The sequence below is a fragment of the Monoraphidium neglectum genome (genome assembly GCF_000611645.1).
Source record: "Monoraphidium neglectum strain SAG 48.87 unplaced genomic scaffold scaffold00589, whole genome shotgun sequence".
NCBI lineage: Eukaryota > Viridiplantae > Chlorophyta > Chlorophyceae > Sphaeropleales > Selenastraceae > Monoraphidium > Monoraphidium neglectum.
In genome coordinates this window covers 23,696-24,511 of record NW_014013039.1, presented here as the reverse complement: position 1 = coordinate 24,511, position 816 = coordinate 23,696, and the positions used below count along the sequence as shown (strand labels likewise).

The 816-nt window shown below is 59.4% G+C and overlaps 1 protein-coding gene across 1 annotated transcript in view; it reads left to right on the top strand.

The window, feature by feature from the left end:
* Nucleotides 1-221: 221 nt before the first annotated feature.
* The window catches only part of MNEG_4297 (N-ethylmaleimide reductase), a gene marked incomplete at both ends in the record, with an annotated part of 2,054 nt that continues 1,459 nt past the window's right edge, over nucleotides 222-816 (top strand). The window contains 2 exons of the mRNA XM_014047231.1: nucleotides 222-237; nucleotides 561-640. Coding sequence (XP_013902685.1) covers nucleotides 222-237; nucleotides 561-640 — 96 coding nt within the window. The remainder of the gene's footprint in view (nucleotides 238-560; nucleotides 641-816) is intronic.

Genomic DNA, 816 nt, shown 5'->3' with positions numbered 1-816 from the left:
GTACCCCCACACCCCCGGGATCTATACCGTGGCCCAGGTTGAGGCCTGGAAGCCAGTGGTGGAGGCAGTCCATGACAAGGGCGCCACCTTCTACCTGCGTGAGCGGCGTCAACACCTGAGCTCTGCCCCGCACTCGCGACCTTGGCTCTGGGTTGGGGCGAGGGCGATGTGGGAAGTGGCCGCCCGGGCACATGCGCTGCTTTTGCCATCCAAAACACTGCATGACCGGATTGGTACGTCCGCAGTCCCCCCTTGTACGCGCCCCCTGGTGTCCCGCTTTCTAACAGGCTTCCTCCTTCCCCCGCCGCACACGCACTCCAACCTCAGAGCTGTGGCACGTTGGCAGGGCCTCCCACCCTGGTGAGTCGCTTACACGCGCGGCCCAGGCGAGCTATGTCTTTGACCAACCGCTTCATTCCAACGCCACCGCCCCAACTGTTTTGCAGTCTGTTGCAATCCTTTGCACCACGTTGCGGATGTGTTGCCTTGCACTTCTTGATTCATCCTCAACTGTTATCCTCAACCGCTATCACTTGCCCCGTCGCACCACTAACTAACAGACTACCAGCCGGGCGGTGTGGCCCCCGAGGCGCCCTCAGCGATTGGCATCACCGACAAGTGGGAGGTCTACACCACCAAGGTAAGTCATCAGGGTTATGCATGTTATCATGGCGACAGAGTCGCTTGTCAAATGCGGCACCTCACCTCAGCCTCTCCTCAATCATTCCTGTGCTCTACCACACGCACGACACACACACACACACACACACACACACACACACACACACACACACACACACACACACATTCCTGTGC